At 40.3% G+C, this 15,429-nt stretch overlaps 1 protein-coding gene across 1 annotated transcript in view; it reads right to left on the bottom strand.

Annotated features, from left to right (window-relative positions):
* Col24a1 (collagen type XXIV alpha 1 chain) overlaps positions 1 to 15,429 on the bottom strand; it is a 247,837-nt gene that overhangs the window by 214,526 nt on the left and 17,882 nt on the right. The window contains exons 4-7 of the mRNA XM_055614315.1: positions 12,965 to 13,018; positions 10,581 to 10,634; positions 8,132 to 8,185; positions 3,818 to 3,871 (exon numbers count right to left, since the gene is read on the bottom strand). Of these exons, the coding sequence (XP_055470290.1) occupies positions 3,818 to 3,871; positions 8,132 to 8,185; positions 10,581 to 10,634; positions 12,965 to 13,018 (216 nt within the window). The remainder of the gene's footprint in view (positions 1 to 3,817; positions 3,872 to 8,131; positions 8,186 to 10,580; positions 10,635 to 12,964; positions 13,019 to 15,429) is intronic.

Below are 15,429 nucleotides of genomic sequence, written 5' to 3' on the forward strand. Positions count from 1 at the left end.
AACTGTCTAAGTTTATGATATGACATTGTCCATAGCACAGATACTAGTAAAAATAGGGAGTAGAATCTATGTTTTACATGGAGATTTTGATTGTAATTTTATTTATTTTCTTTAAATTGACCTGTTTGTGTGTGTGTGTGGAGATCAGAAGACAAGTTTTAGGAGTCACTTTTCTCCTTCTATCATGTGGGTCCTGGGATAAAATTCAGGTTGTCAGGCTAGGTGGATAGCACCTCTACCTACTGAGCCACCTAGCCGATCCAAGACATTAATTTTTAATCCTTTATTGAACAATAATAATTACAGAATAAAACAGGTTTTTTAATTGAAAAACTATACTGAACTAACCACAGCAATGTCCAGGGATGGCAGCTAATTCTGAGGATATAGATATAATTATAGAAGCCAAAATACCTTAAGCCAAATGAAATTATTGCCAATGTTGAAATGTCAACAACCTAACTCAGACTGAGGGGAAATTGTCAAAGCTCTCCAGCTGACAAGCTTTTGGCCACGCCTAGCTTCCATTCTGGGGAGGTCAGCACCTTGAGGCCTTGCTCTCCAATTCCTCTGCAGGAAGGGCAGAGGACAGACATGGAGACAGGGGTGGCGACAAAACTCTGGATTTAGATGCTAGCACCGCATTGGGCTGGGCACCACGCCAAGATGAAATGGCTCTGCAGACTTTTATAGGAAGGACGGGCCAGTGAGAGGTGATGTATAGAGTTGGCAATACAGTGGTGGAAATCTTCACATTGTCTCCCAGGCCCTGACCTCCAGCCAAGCTAGAGTCTTTTATTAGCTTTCCCACAGATATTCAGAATAGATGTAGTGCTGTCTTTGCTTTGCACAGTGCTGTCCTTGCTGTGGACAGCTTGTGAGGGACTGGAAAAGCACAGAGGATCCATGGAAGCAGTTTCTTCCTCTCCCACTTCATGCAGCCTTTTACTGTGTTGTGTGTCTTTCACTGTGGACTTTTTCGGATAACCGAAGCAAACGTAGTCAAATAAAACAAGAGTCCACGTTGACCCATAACTATTATTTAAAACACACTAATGCCTTTTGATATTCAAAAATGCTTCGTAAGTGTTTGCATTTTCCACAATTAATTGCTCGCATTCCCTCATCCTCTCAAATTTGATCATACTCCTGATGTTCTTACAAGGCAAAATAGCAGGCTTCCAATTTTAATATAGCAGCTGATGAGTTATTTATAAAGCAATTTAAAAAACTATCTTGAATCCAAGCTTGGACTCACAACCTTTGTCTTCTATCCAACTAACTCAGCATGCATTCTGGATTCAATTTATCTGCTGTTTTGGCAAAAAAAAAAAAATAGTGGGAATTGAAAATATACTTTAGCTCCTAGGAAATTTAAGAGTTACACAAAATGGTAGAGACAAAGTAATGGACGGGTCATTAGAGGGGACAAACATTGCTGTATACAGATATTGGTAGTGTTTTAAAAATAGAGGCAAGGCTGAAGGGAGAAAGTCAAATAACATAATTCTGTAAGACAGACAAGAAAATATTTCAGCTGCCTTACTTTGCTATTTTGATCTCAATAGTACTTAAAGTTGTCAAAACTTTCCACATTGATCTTTATCTCAACAGGGTTTGTGAGTTTCCTTACAGTCATTTTAGTTTTGATTTGAGTTTGGTTTATATCAAGAGAATTTTAATATTTTCAGATCCTTTCCAGAGAAAGAGACTAATAAAGTCATATTATCTGTCATCCAAAACTGTTTACCCCAGTGGCTTTCATGAAAATCATTGTCTTACTTCATCTTACATACAGGCTGGAGACCATTAGGAATATGAAAAATTGAAATTCTAATAAATATTTACTTAAACAGTGAAATTAGTGCATAAGAAATACTATGCAAACTTATCGAGAACTCTGTCATTTGTGTCAAACAGGATGGGACTGAGTCCAAGGTCAGCAGTGAAGAGTTGTGTGGCTTTAGGTGAATTATTTAGCCCATGAACACTTCAGTTAATTTATATATGCCACATTCAGCATTTTATTCATCCTTAGGGTTGTTTTAAAAAGTATTCAGCTGATTAAATCATTGCAGGTAATAAAATAGATACTTTTGATATCAGCAGTGTTACCAAAGTAACTTATAAATGGCTCAAATAATAAAAAGATGTAATTAGTTTATATCAATTAAAACTTAAGTTCCTTTTCTTTAAGTCACAAACATGTGCATAGCTAAAAGCCCACAGGCTCCGTCTCCATAGGTCTCTGTCTTGCTCCTATTGTAGCTCCTTGTGATGCTGAGCAATTAACCTCTCTGGACTTATTTTAGCTTCCTCACTTAGCGGAAGTTAAGTACGAACTTGAGCTTAGGCGTTTATCTGACAGTGATGAGGACTGTAAGAATGAAGGCATTCTTGTGAAGCATTGCTTGTACGAGCCTCTGTTCTAGATTCTTCTAGTATAAATCCTGCTTGTAGGAAGAAACTCTGTGAATTAAATTGTACCAAAACAAAGAAACAAAACCCAACTAAAGTAAGGAGCATTTAAAAAGGTTGTTATTTACCTGAACATTCTATTTGGTAGAATGTTCAGGTAAATAACCTGAATAATAGCCTGCCCTTATCCCTCCATACACAAAGGAACAGTAAGATACATCAGACTCTTGTTGAATGTAGATTTGCTGTATGTTCGAATAAAATGCATACAGGTAAACAGTCTGATGGCAACTTGTCTCAGTCCAGCTAAGTAATCAGCTAGTTTGGGTTTAGATTATATCTTTATGTCCTTTGTATTCTTACCATTACCTGGTTTTCAAAAATCTGTGCTCAGCTTCCATTAATGTATACCATTGGAAAAGGGGAAAAACATTTTCATAAATAAAGCAATGTTATCTCAAAATTTTCGACACTTTTCTGAGCTGTCCTAAAATTTTATTAAACATGGAGAATTCATTATTAGAGAGCTACTTACAGTAGCTGGGTTGGGAGAATAAAAGCAGTTTGTCATGTGACTTGCTATGCACACGTGACCACTGCTCTTTATTAGCTATTGCCAATACTCACTTCCATGTAACCTGTTATGATGTGGAAATGACATATCCTCCCCCAGCCAAAAGGTGGTCCGAGCCAGTGAAGTTATTTGGGGATGTGCTAGCAATGTTAGGATGAAGGCCCTAACTGGAGGGAGTAGGCCATTGGGATGGGTTCTTGGACCAGCCTTGCCATTGCCTCTCTCTGTCTCTGATCCCTGGCTGCCATGAGGAACCTTGCTGCACCCACTGTGATGGCCTGCCTCACTACAACTCAGGAAGAACAGAGCCAGCTGAACTCATACCTCCTCCTTTAAGACTGCTTCTCTCGGCCACGTGTCACAGCAGTGAGAGGGTCTGACCGGCAAACTGCTTCTCCAGTTCACATTCACGGATGCGCCACAGCAGACATTATTTACTCACAAGCGGGAATCCTTAAAAACCCAAGTGTCTTATAGGCACCTCATTTGGCATACATGTGATCAGAACACAGAAAAGCCTCAGAGTTCAGGTGCCCTTAACACACCTTAAGAGAGGAGGACTTCAACGTCCTGCCTCTGATTTCTACTTTCTTCTACCTGTGAATTCAGCCTCCATCATTGAACTCAAGGGTCTTTTATTATTCCCTAAATGTCATCTTTAATAGATATCAAGTTTCTGGATTAGCATGGCAGACTTTCTGATTTATTTTCCTCTGCTGGGGTAGGAGATCCAAGACAACGGTGTAAGGCTCAGTGTCCATGGGATTACAGCCACAGCAGTGCTCTGAGATCCACCCATCAACCAAGTCAGAGAAAAACTCTTACCTTTTCACCTTGGAAGCCAGGGGCCCCCACTAAACCAAAAGGACCTTGGTCACCCTGTAAGGAAAACACAGAGGTTAATACCATGGAAAAAATAGAAAATTAAGGTTTTAATCTGGGACAACAAGGCCTTGGCACATACATTTCTGATCTTGACAGCCTGGCCCAAGTTCCAACTCTCTTTCTCAGTCCTTCCCACCATCTCGCTCACCTGTTTCAGCATCCCTCCGCTCCTAAACCACTGATTCCTCATCTCTTCCAGCACTTAATACCTGATGTTTTTCCACTTTCATGCTTTTAGTCCTTCCTCTCTGTGTTGTTTTATTTGCTCAGAATGCCCTCACCCCCAAAGTCACAGTCAATTAAGGAGTTTCCTCAACAATTCCACAGGGCCGCACTAAGCATTTCCCCTGTGGTGGAGCTCTGCGTGTGGTGAGACTCCCAGAAAGGCTTCAGTGGCCCCGACCACTCCAGCTCAGAGCAAATCCACTAAACATGGATTAGAGCTGACTTCTCCTTGATGAGGAGCGGTCCCAAGGAAGAAAGGAACAAGAGTCTCCTGTTAGATTTTCATTTGATCGCCTGCAGTAAATCTGTTGCAGTGTGAAGAGGGAGAGTCAAGGACTAGCATAGTTCCTAAAAGACTGGATTCTTTTCTTTTATTTCATCGCTTTACTTCCCTCTCCCAGCTGGGTTGGTGAGGTTGTCTTTAATCCTGCTTGCTCTGGAAACTTAGGTTGAGGAATTACAAATTCATGGTGTGCTTGAGCTGCAGAGTGGAGGCAAGGCTGGCCTAGGCATGTAGAGTGGGACTGAGGCTAGCCTGGGCTATAAAGTATATTCAAGGCTAGCCTGGGCAATTTAATGACACACTTCCACTCAAAATAAAATTAAGGTGAAGGAGGCATGGCATGACAGCTCTACGGGTAAAGTGCTCACTGCACATGCATGACCTGATGACCTTATTTAAAATATCTAAGACCCAAGTGAAGCTGGGTACAGTAGGACAGCGCTGGCAAGATGGAATGCAGAAACAGAGTCCCTGAAAGCTTGTGTATCAGCTAGCCTGGCTTATGCAGTGGTGAGCAGCAAGGTAGAAACCAACAGCGAGAGAACACACAGCACACACACACACACACACACACACACACACATATATGCTCACAAACACACACACTGTATACATACACATGCACACATACACAGTACACATACACACACAAACTCACACATACATCCGCACACATACAGCCACTCACACAGACACAAGTGGTATACATACACACCCACACTCACACACACGCACACTGTGTACATAAACATGTACACACACTCACGCACATACACACATCACACATGGTATACATACACACGCATGCATACTGAATGAAGAGTGCTGGAGACATTCCGGTGCTACGGCACTTGTCTGTCATGCTTAAGGCCTGGCAGCCCTTGCACTGAGGACAAAAAGCAGAGACATGCGTCTATCCTTTTAAAACTTAGGTTTCACTTAAAATTCAGTGGCAGTGAGATGTATTAAATCTTACATCTGACTGCGTTTCTTAGATACACTTTTAATGTGGTTAGTACAGACAGAAGTCAAAAGTGAAAACACCTCAAATGGAGACATCATTGACATCATTCACGTTTCCACTCCCATACTGAGTCGCTCTATCACAGAGAAAGATAAAACCAAGCATTTGATATGAATGCTTAGATCTGATCTGTGGCCTCTATTTGGAAGTCATCAGAACAGAGCTGACCTCTAATTTCTACATTTAATAAGAGAGTAAACAAGCTGTATTTAGCTACTTTAAAAGATGGCATTTCTGGTTCTTAGACTTCCTAGTACTTTTCTTTATAATGATGACTAGGTCAGTGAAGACATTGTCTTTCTGGAAATAGACTTTCATTTTTTTTTTCTGTGTTATTTTAGACACTAAGAATTCAGTTCTGTAACAGAGAGAAAATTTCTAAAACCTTAGATTAATTTTTCTGAGGGTTTCTGATGTGACTTTACGTTTATAAAAGTTTCTGAAATCCAACTGCAAGATCAGGTTTCAAACCAGCAGTCACTGGAATTGTTTACGATTTTGAACTTGCAATTCTATAACAGTAAACAAGACCATCTTGTCATATCTCATCTGTGAGGAGCTTTCCAAGGATCCTCCTGCAGACTCCACCAGCAGCACAGTGCGGTAGCGCATGCCCCAAACTGAAGAGTGCACAAAAAAAAAAAATCCTGCCTTGTAACCCAATGTAAAAATGGGAAAGAGATTAAAGGAAGATGCCAGCATGGCTAAAGAGTGCCACCTCGAAGCAGTGGGTCACATAACAAACTCCCTGGTTGGGACAGCTCTGTAGTAGTGCCTGGTCAGTGAGGCCCCAAAAACAACACCAGTTTTTGTCTGTTCTTTTGTTTCTCCACCCACCCCTGGAACAGAGGACAAGACAGCATGGCTGAAGATGTCACACACCTTGGCTGCAAGATATACAAGAAGCAAGTTGGAGCCAAGCTGGAAACTTCCTCCCTGCTGGCTTCCATCGTGCCTCGATGCCTGATTAGGCAGCTGGGGGCGAAATGGTGTAAGAATGCCCAGCCCTACACAAGATGCTAACACCACCCCTCCAAGGGAACACTGCAGAAGAATACAAGAGCCAGAAGAGAAAGGGCCATGAAAAGCCACCCTGTATGTGCAACACAACCAGTACAAAGACTCAGCAGCTGGGGTCGCACACACCGGCCCTGTCAATAATCAAAGGTGGGAAGGGCCTGTGGGGCCCTACCTCTTACTCCCTAAATACTGGCTATCGATAAATTCTGCGAGCCTGGAAGTCATTGTCTTCAGTTGTGTATGAGTTCTGAGCCCCAAGGCTTCAATGGATGACTCCAAACTATGGCCACACAGACGGCTTAGTTAAATACAGTAGGTCACAAAACACACAGGGATATGAAAAAGAGATTTGAAGAAGAGTCTAGTAGAGAAGGGTAGGGAAGAGTTAAGACAGGGTGCTGGTGAGAGAAATCAGAGCGCATTATATACATGCATGAAATCATCAAATAACGAACTTAAGTAATAAGTAAAAATAAGAAAGAACCTCACTAACTCCTCAGTAACAAAGCAAAATAAAATAAAAACTCCATTTTTACTTATTCTACCAAAAATAAACATCTTTCTCTCAATTGTTGGCTTTTTGCTATCTTTATTTTAAATCATTAGTTTTTACTAAATTTCAAAGTATTATGATGGCATGAAAGGCATCCTGGGTTAGAAGTGAGAAAGCTTTGTTCTATCATTAACTCTGCTGGTCGCTACTCAAAGGTGTAGATGGACCTCTGCTCCCCTCTGCTCTTTACAACTACAAGACAGGATATGAAGGCTGCCTCTCTGGGAGTCACTGTAGCCTTTATACCACGTAAAGACTCTGGAACTTTCCTAAAACGTGGTGTTATCATGCCATACACACACACACACACACACACACACACACACACACACACTAAAACCTTTGAGGTTAAGAACACACCTAGGCCAGATATGGTAGGACAACCGTCTGCAATCCCTGCACTTGGAACAATGGAGGGTCAATGTTATGTTTGGACACACAGAGTTTGAGGCCAGCCTGAGCTACGAGAGACGCTGTCTTAAAGGATCAAATACTCACACAAGTTCACATTCAGCTCCAACATTTTAGCCAGTTCATCCTGTCTGACACAATATCAGGCTACAGCAGGCAATTGACAAAATTAATGAGAAGACTTAAATCAGAAAAGGAAGCTGATGGAACATAATTTGCTCAATTCTTCAAATATTTCTTTGTTAAAATTTAATAGTTTTCTGCTGTGTTCTTTGGCTGTCCAATAAAAAATATATTTTAAGGAGGAAAAATTATATTTTTATTTGTGTATATGTACATGGTGTGTGTGTGTGTGTGTGTGTGTGTGTGTGTGTGTGTATGTGTATGTGTGTGTGTGCTTGAGTGCCCTCATTCACATATGCACATACAGAGACCAGAGGCAATGTTGGGCTTCTCCCTCCATTACTGTTTGCCTTACACTTTTAGGTAGGGTCCCTGGAATTTGGGGCAAGCCCCTAGGATTTGCCTTTCTTGCCTTCCAGTACCGAACGATGCAGACCCGAGCAGTGTCCGTCATGCTAGTTTTAAAAATATGGTTGCTAAGGATACAAACTCAGGTCCTCATGCATGTACAGCAAGCCCTTTATCTGTTCAATCATCTTCCCAGCCTCCTGGAGAACTTTACTTTTAAATATCAGAAACAAATGAAAACATCTTTATTTCATTGACAATAATTACCTTTTCTCCAGAAGCAGCTTGGCCTAGGGACAACCCAGGATCTCCTTTGGGGCCCTGGATATGATATTAAAGAGATGTTTAGTGAAGCACTAGTTACATGTGTGTTATATAACTTCATTATATGTTCTCAGGTGCTACATACAGCACATAGCATTAAATAACACTATTTTGTAACCACGAATTCACAACAGCTTGTTATCACGGCAAGACGGAGCCCATCAGCATCTCGAGATGAATTTAGAGGCGGTCTTTCTTTCTTCAGTGGTGTAGCCATTGCTGAGCAACTCAGGCACCAGTAAAGAGCTTCCCACTCATGCGTTTAAGGAAATCTGACTAGGCTCAGTGGGTCACACACAGAGAAGATGTGAAATGGGAGGGTGATATCTTGGGAGGAGAATACCAGTGGGGAAGGGAAGGGGGTCAGAAAGGGCACTTGGGCATGAAAATGACTAGAACCCATTAAATTCATGTGGAAAACTGTTAATAAAAATATGCAGAAAAAGTATTTTTGAGCTATTTGCTTTTTAGCTTTTCAGCCTTGTTTGTAAAAGCTGAGATGTCTAAAGGCCTCCCGAGTACAACTGAAGGTTATTTTAAAAAAATACACAAATAATAAAGTTTACAGTACCTTTGCTACTTTTGAGACACAATGAGTTATCATTATTATATTAGCATTGGAGTGATAATTGTCTAATGAAAGAAAATTGCTTAATTCAAACCTTAACATTTTAACATATGACTATGCCTGAGTATTATTTTTAATCTTGAAAGCACAGACTGACATTGCTTTTATGATTAAGAAAAAAATAAGAAATTAAAAAAGACGCTCTGTAAGGATCTTCTATTCTGTTGTTAAAACAGACACTTTTCACAGTCAGTGAGCTCTTTTATATTTCAATTTTCAGTCAATGGTTTTGTACACAGTATTAAAATACCTTTTCCTGTGATACTGCTGTGATTGTTCCCACTGAAACTCAGATTGAGCTTTAATTATTCAGTGTGGCATGTTGGTGGCTGGGAGGTGTTTGGGTCTTGGGGACAAAGTCCTCGTGAATGGATAATGAATGCCATCTCTCCGCAGTGGCTGACCAGTCTTTTTCTTTGAGGCTCCTGACTACCACGTACAGGGGCAGCTTGCTGTAAATCAAGCTCCTTTGCCCCAACCCCTTCGGTATTCCACATTATGCTAAAGCCAGCCAGAAGCAAGCCACACTAGAACCGGGGTTAAAATGAACTACTCTTCTTCTTAAACTTCCCCACCTAAGATATTCTGTTGTATCAACAGAAAATAGACGGTTCCAAGTGTTTAAGAGAAATGTGTCTTTTCGTCAAAGTATTTGTCAGACTTAGCAAACATATAGAAGACCCAGTGGAGAATTTTTAAAACTTTAATTTTAAGTTTCCCCGCTATTCTTAGATAAGAATAAGTAATTCTCCACTCCTAGATAATGGTAAATGCTATTTTCACTCTGTATGAAAGAGAGAAGGAACTACATCTTTTTTCATGGATTTATGGAGCTTCTAAACAGCTCACAAGATGACTGGCTAAGAAGAGAGGATCAGAGAAGTCCCACCCACTGATCTTTTCATTTTACTAATTACAAATTAGTAATATAACTAAGAGGTTCATACCATCAGCATTTCTACCATCAAGGCTATAGTGGTACATCAGTGTACATCAGAGGTTACAAGATTATTGATCTAGAAAGTAGATTTTATGATATTTAAATATTTAAGAACCAAACTCATTAAATAGCAAAACTAATGACAAAAATTATAATCTTGACATAGAGTTTCGAAAGTGCAGGCACCCAAGGCACTTGGGAGGCCTAGCTAAAAAGATTTTTTGAGTCCAGGAATTTTCAACATTAGCCACAGCAGGACCCTTATCTCAAAAAAAAAAAAAAAAAAAAAAAAAAAAAAAAAAAAAAAAAAAAAAAACAAAAAAAAAAAAAAAAAAAAAAAAAAAAAAAAAAAAAAAAAAAAAAAACAAAAAACAAAAAACAAAAAAAAAAAACTTAAAACACCTTCAGACTCAGTGACATTGTGTATATAAAGGCGGCAATAAAATCCAGCCAGGGTATCAGTTTGTTTTCTATTGCTGTGATAAAATATTGAACAAAAGCAGCTGAGGAAGGAAAGGGTTTATTTGTCTTACATGTTCCAATCCCAGCTCATCACTGATGGACACCAAGGCAGGAACTCAAGCAGGGAAGGAACCTGAGGGCAGGAACTAAAGCAGAGGCCATGGAGGGGTGCTGCTCGCTGAATGTTCCCCATAGCTCACTTGGCTCACTCTATGCTACCCAGGACCACCTACCAGACAATCCTGTAAGAACCATGACCCACGACTGTCAGAATTTCTATGTCCCAAGTCTAAATGGATAAGCAGAGAACATTCTTTTAACGTGTCAGGAAAATGACATAATGGACATTAGGAATTGCTCACCTTCGGACCTGGCAACCCAGGTAGCCCAGGATTTCCATGGGGTCCCGGAATACCCTGCAAATAGTGAAAAATGCCTCATTATTCTTAGAACAGAGTTTCCTTTGACATTCACATAATGATTACATAATACATCCTACTTAAAATAAACATAAAATAAAAGTTATTTCTTCTGCCACCTTTGACATTTAATCTTCAAAAGAATAGCTATGTTATTCAGATAGCTAAATGCTAGATTTCCATCTTTTATATCAATGTTGCCTGGAGGTGTCGCATTATCCACCACGTCTGTTCACAGCACACAGCCTACTGCTCCACCTAAGCCATGCACACAGAGCCTACCAATGTATGATTGTTTGGTTTCTGCACTCTTCAGCCTGGGCATCCCTTTCTGCAGTCAAGATTTGCATAGGGGATAATTCATTACCTTTGCCACATCTTTACCCATGATTCTTCAAATCTGTTTTGTTCTACCTTCCTTTTAAAACCTTGGACTCATCTCATGAAGTGGCATCTCTCTCCTAACAATTCTGTTGAAACTACTGCACACAAGATTCATAGTACGCTGCCTCCCAGCATTTCATTCAATGGTTCTAATCCAGTACGTAAGTACTGTGTTGTCGTTTCAACCACATCGGCACTTGTGCTATTTAGTTTCAGGATTCAAACATCTTTGAAAAGACACTTCTTACTAGTCTAGTATGCTGTATAGTATTCCATCAGCCACCTGAATGCTTGTCAGTTTGATTGTACTTTACTGACAAATTATTGTAATCTGAATTTAAACTTTGAGTTTATCCCCTGATAACCTAGTTTGTGCCTTGAACTGTGCTCACACTTGACGATTCTCATTGCTAACTCTTACAACCACCTTGTAAGACAGCCACTTTATTCTTATTTATTTATTTAGCTCACAGTACCAGTGAGCACAGAAACTGAGGTCCATTTGCCTGAAAACATCCAGGTCTGCAGTACCTTGTGGGCTGTGTAATCTCACCTCTGTGTTTTCTACACATGCATCTTAATATAACATAGAGCGAGCAATTATTTGTCTCTTCAGGAAAAGTTGTTCTAGGGGGCTCAACAATGTTGAGACTGAAGATAGCCTTAATAAGAATGAAACTAAGATGAAAACACTGCAGTCAGGAAAGCTGGTAATCTTAAGAAAGAAAGGGGGGTGGGAAGCTCTACGGAGATTAATGAATGAATTGTTATTGTAGACTTCAGGATAATGGCTTTAGGAGAAACTTCTTTCAATTATAGTCTGGGATTTTTTTCAGAGAGGAATGACTTGCTGGTTGTGGCCAAATAGGATCAAATTTAGGGAGAGAGAATTGGCAAAGTTGCAACGTTCACGTTAGAGAATTGATTGCAAGGGATGAAAATGGAACTGCAATTTAAGTAACTGGTCTTAAGAAGCAGACAGTTCTCGACTTAGAGGCTAGCACGTGAGGCAAATCAAAGAGACGTGGACATTGGAGAAACCCATGTGTCTTGAGTACAGTTGGAGATTCAGAACCTGAAGGTCACCCTGCTGGGAAATAAGAGCGTTAGCGTGAAGGAGGAAGAGAGCAAAGAAAGGCTGAGGGCAGAACAGCAGGTCCTGAAGCGCCCTCACAGAAGGAGGAAGAATGAGCACTGCTGAACCAGGACATGGAGGACACAGAGCAGGCGAAGATTGGAGGGACGTGGGAGCGCCTGGCAGGCCACCAAATCCAGAGTTTTGGAAACTGCCAAAGAGCAGCTGAAGCACAGTGCGTTGGTCTTGGCCTTCAGATGCATAGTGTTCTGGGGTACAGAAAGCGTATAGTAATGTTTTGCAGAGGTTTGGCTTCAGATTCTCCGTATGATACAGCTCAGGGTATAAGAAAGTCAGTTGCATTAAAGCTATTTGCATCTGTCTTCGTAGTGGACAACTTTATTTTTAGTTTATGGAAGAAAGACTTTCTTCAGCAAAAATCTACATCAATTTCTCTAGGCTTGAAGGAAACTAATTCTAACAGAGCAATCAATCTTTTGCGGGGACCCGTGTAATGTGAGAAACTACTGCGGATCCCTCAGGCAGCTTTTTTCCTTCAGTGACTCCAGGATTTCCCGCTGTAACCCAGGAGGGCGCTACTTTAAAGCAGTCTCATCCTCTTCATTTCACAAAGTTAACCTTAGGCCATGGATATCAGTTTATAACTAAGAAAGACATAAGGAGCCAACCAGAGCAGCTGCGACTCTCTAAAAGCGATCCTATTCTTTGACATTTCTACGGAGGGTTCTTCGGGCTGCCTACATTCATGCGAACAAGAGTGCGCTGGAGGAGCTAAACCTGAAGGTTCAGGTTTCCAGAAGGATAAACATGGGGGAAAAACAGCAAGAAACGGGGTCCGTCTACTCACCCGTGGGCCTCTCTTGCCTGGTGGACCTGGGATTCCCATCGGACCAGGGAGACCCTTGGGAAGAGAACATCAAGGTGTTAGGAGGGGTAAACAGTAAGCGTGTCGTTTCTTACAAATCTTTATCAGATGCCTACTCCATTCCTTTCCTTCCCTCCCCCTTCCCTGCTCCCAGCTGACAATGGTTTCAAAGCAACATTAACCTGTTACGCAAATCAGCACGGGTGAGGTGAAACTCTATCACTTCTCCTCTTTAATCTGGCCAGAAATGGCAGCGGGAAGTCCATAGCTTATAGTTAGAGCCATGCTATCTGGTTTTCACAGAGAGTATAGCTAGTAGTTTTGTGGGTGATTTTTATCTAAATTTATTTTTATTGTGGAAGGAGAAATTCAGCTTAGGGCTGGAGCTCAAGCACATTTTTTTTTAAACACACTTCAAAATAGCACTTTAACTTTAGAAATGAAAGAAAGCACTAAACATTTTGTGCTCTTTTAAAAAAATTACACCAAGGATCTGAATGCGTTAACTTGTTACAACGAGGTGCTTCTTATAAAGGCATAATGAATCTGTCTTGTACTAAATCTGACAAACCAGGGGCTCACTAATAAAGATAGATGACTTTATAAAGCAAAAGTAGAGGGGCTAGAGAAACGGCTCAGTGGTTAAGAACACTGGCTGCACTTGCAGAGGACCTGGGTTCAGTTCCTAGTACCCATTTGATGGCTCAAAGCTGTCTACAGCCCCAGTTCCAGGGGTGCAGTGCTCTCTCCAGCTTCTGCAAGCACCAGATATCCGTGCAGTGTCCCTACAGAAATGGATGCAAAACACTCATACACACAACATTTTGTAACAAATATCTTAAATGAAAAGATAGTCTACAGTATGGGAAAATATTTCAAAGCATCCATCAGACAAGTTAGTAATAGAATATGTAAGAAGTTTTAAAAAAATCTCTCAACAAAATAATCTCTGAAATTGGACAAACCATCTACATGAAAATCTCTAATAAGCATGTGAAAAATATTCAGTTTCTCCAGTCCTCAAAGAAATTCACTCAAAACTACAAAACTACATTTCCCCTCAGGTATTTTTTTCCAAAAAGAAAAACAAAACAAAAAAAAAAAACAAAATACAGCATGAATGAATAAAATCCTGTCAACTTTTGTGGGGGTGCAAACTAGTATAGCAATTACAGGAGGTAGTATGTACATTACTAAAACCTAAAAATAGGTCTATCTCACCATCCAGCTATCCTCCTACTGTGTACATATACTCAAAAGAAATTAGCATAGGAAAGAGAAACTTGCTCTTCCCTGTTCATCACAGCACTACCAACAACCAATACAAGAGGGAATCAATCTGGGTGCTCACCAGGAGATGACTAGGTTACAAAATATGGTATGAAACGGAAGCAAGGAAATATTATTGAGCCATAACAATGAGACCTTATCACACAGGTAGAATTGGAAGATACAGAAAAGTACCATGTATTTTCACACAAGTATAGAAACTAAAATTATAAATATAGCAGTGTCAAAGAAGGGAGTAAAGTGATTTCTAGAGGTTAGGAGAAGGAGGGTACATGGAAGGAGGCTGTATACAAAGGTACTAGTACTGAGGAACAATGCTTTGGGTCTTCCAGTACAGTGGGTGGCTAGTTTATGATAACATATATTTCATGAAGAACTAGAAGACAGAATGTGAAGGCTCTAAACACACACACACACACACACACACACACACACAATGATATGGAGGCAAAAGTACCTAATAGCTTGATTTTATATATTATTGGATTATTACACTGTGCATACATATGTTTGTTTATTATGTGTCTATAAAATTATAAATTTAAAAATATACTATGAATGAAATGTATGGGGATGTAGATTTAAAAAGTGCTATCACCTGAAAGTAGGAAAGTGGCCAGGTTACAGGGCTTACACAGAAACATCAAGAAGTAAGACAGCCTCTTCAAGTTCACATAAATCTGCTGTTCATTCTCCCCCTTGCGCTCTATAATCTACTTTCAGTCTTGCACAGTTCTGAAGACTCTCCAAGCTCAGCTGTAGCCTTCTCATCAGAAGAAAGGATTCCCCGCCTCCACTCAGTTCCCATTCTTTAACTCCTCTGTAGCTCTTAGTAATTCTGATCAATTTATTTTCTCCCTGGCTTTTGTAATAAGCACATTTTTTTTTGCACCCATTTCAACTACTCTGCTTTCTTCTCCTACAACCAGAAAGCAAAATTCCGCTGCTCCAGGTCTTGGCCCTCCTCCACAGCTCTCTGAAAATACTGCACAGTCTTATCATTTCAACTGTAATTGACAAGGAAGACTATCAAATTTATACCGCAGCCTTGACTTCGCTTCTTCAACTCTTTCAACGGAATTACTTATCATCTCGTCTTTTTCTTCTGGTCAACCATCATCTGCTGCTGTTAAGCAGATTCTCATCTTTATTTTCAG

This window comes from Psammomys obesus, unplaced genomic scaffold (genome assembly GCF_907164565.1).
Source record: "Psammomys obesus unplaced genomic scaffold, mPsaObe1.curated_primary_1811, whole genome shotgun sequence".
Lineage (NCBI taxonomy): Eukaryota > Metazoa > Chordata > Mammalia > Rodentia > Muridae > Psammomys > Psammomys obesus.